The following is a 1637-nucleotide window of genomic DNA, read 5'->3' as shown; positions in this document are numbered from 1 at the left end:
GGGGTATAAAGTGGGAAAATTTGGATTTTCATAATATGAGACCCCAAATAAAAAGTATTGAAGACAACCCTGATTTTATAGCAAAGCCATTCTAAAAGAACATTCCATTGTGATAACCGGAACTTTATATTTGGGCGTTAAGACATTCATGAAAATATTGGGACTGGGCGTGAAAGATCAGTCTAAATTGGCCAGAAATTATAGCAAAAGGCTATGTTTTCATATTTTTCAAAGGTCCTGATTCATTTAAAACTTGAAAGAACTTAAGGGCTTAAGGCATGAGGATTGAAAGGGTTGCATTCAGGTGAGTCCATATTTTAGAGGGTTTTGGGACACCAAGCACCAAATTTCTAGGAATCAGTATTGCCAAAAATTTGAAATGGAGTGAACATGTAGAGTATCTACTGAAGAAGCTTAATAGAGGTCTTTTTATCATGCATCAGATGAATAATGCATGGGTAGAGCAACAATGGGAAAATTATATCATGCAAATGTCAATGTGCACTTACAATGTGGGATTGAAATGTGGGGAGATAAGGGAAGCAATAAAAAGTGGATAGCAAAAGTGTTTAGGAAACAAAAGCAAGCAGTTAGAATGTACTTCTGAAGTCAGAAAAAGAAATGTTGAAGAGGCATTTTTAAAAATTGGGTGTGATGACACTAGCAAGTCTGTACATTTATAGAATGAGCATCCTAGGAAAGAAGGACCATAAAGACAAGAGGAATGCCCTATTACAAAACTACGAGACAAGGAATAAAAAGGATATGCACTGCGAAGACGGGAAAAGTAAAATGCCACTCAAGGGATCAGTTCCAATTTTTAACAAGTTACCAAAGATTTTGAAAGGAGGATTTAGGAAGTTTCAAAAAGGGAGTGAAGAAGTGGGTTTAAAGAAAGAAATTTTACACTTTAGGAGAGTTTTTATCAGGAGATTGGCCAATAGAGGAAATCTGAAATTTTAAAATTATTTCATCCTTAACAACTGCATTCTTGGTCGCACTCTGTTAACTGCTGAAGGAGAGGATGTACTTGCCCTTTTTTATGACAGGCTACAAAATACTATGTATTACTACAAATGGCCAATAAATAAAAATAAACGGGTTTGCTGGTCTGCTTAAGCCATCTTTCAAGTTGTCATACCCACAATAAAAGAAGAACAATATCCTGCAGTCGAAAATCTTTCCCTTTGCTGAGAAAATGTCCCATTATATTTTTCTAATTTTTTGAGAGTTAAAACTTTAAAAATTTCAATTTTTCTTACTATTTGTGATTTGCTTAAAATATTTTTTGAAGCAACCATAAAGAATTGTCTTCGTTAAAATAATTATCATTTGTATAAAGGGTCCCATGATTTTAATTCACTTGTTTCCGTCTACTACGAGGTTTGATGTGATATGTCTTCCAGATGACTTTTCTTTTACAGGACTTACGTATGACACAACAACTATTTAAGCAACAGTGCGGGTTACAAAGAGTGTCAGACACATGGGAATGACTGGATTTTTCCTTCAATCGTATTGGCTGTCATTTTGATGAATACTTGGCTCATAGGGTGAGTAATAAAATTAAGATTCAATGTGTAAGACGGCAGTTTGTTTTCATTTGTTGCTGACAGTGTGAAAATGCTTTGGTAAAA

The 1637-nt window shown here is 34.6% G+C and overlaps 1 protein-coding gene across 1 annotated transcript in view; it reads left to right on the top strand.

Annotated features, from left to right (window-relative positions):
- Positions 1-278: 278 nt before the first annotated feature.
- Positions 279-1637, top strand: part of LOC113202024 (uncharacterized) — a 6433-nt gene continuing 5074 nt past the window's right edge. Inside the window, exons 1-2 of the mRNA XM_052272838.1 lie at positions 279-304; positions 684-882. Of these exons, the coding sequence (XP_052128798.1) occupies positions 279-304; positions 684-882 (225 nt within the window). The remainder of the gene's footprint in view (positions 305-683; positions 883-1637) is intronic.

The sequence above is a fragment of the Frankliniella occidentalis genome, unplaced genomic scaffold (genome assembly GCF_000697945.3).
Source record: "Frankliniella occidentalis isolate FOCC.00 unplaced genomic scaffold, Focc_3.1 Scaffold226, whole genome shotgun sequence".
Taxonomy (NCBI): Eukaryota; Metazoa; Arthropoda; class Insecta; order Thysanoptera; family Thripidae; genus Frankliniella; species Frankliniella occidentalis.
Note: the sequence above shows the minus strand (reverse complement) of the source record. Positions and strands in the feature narration are given on the sequence as shown.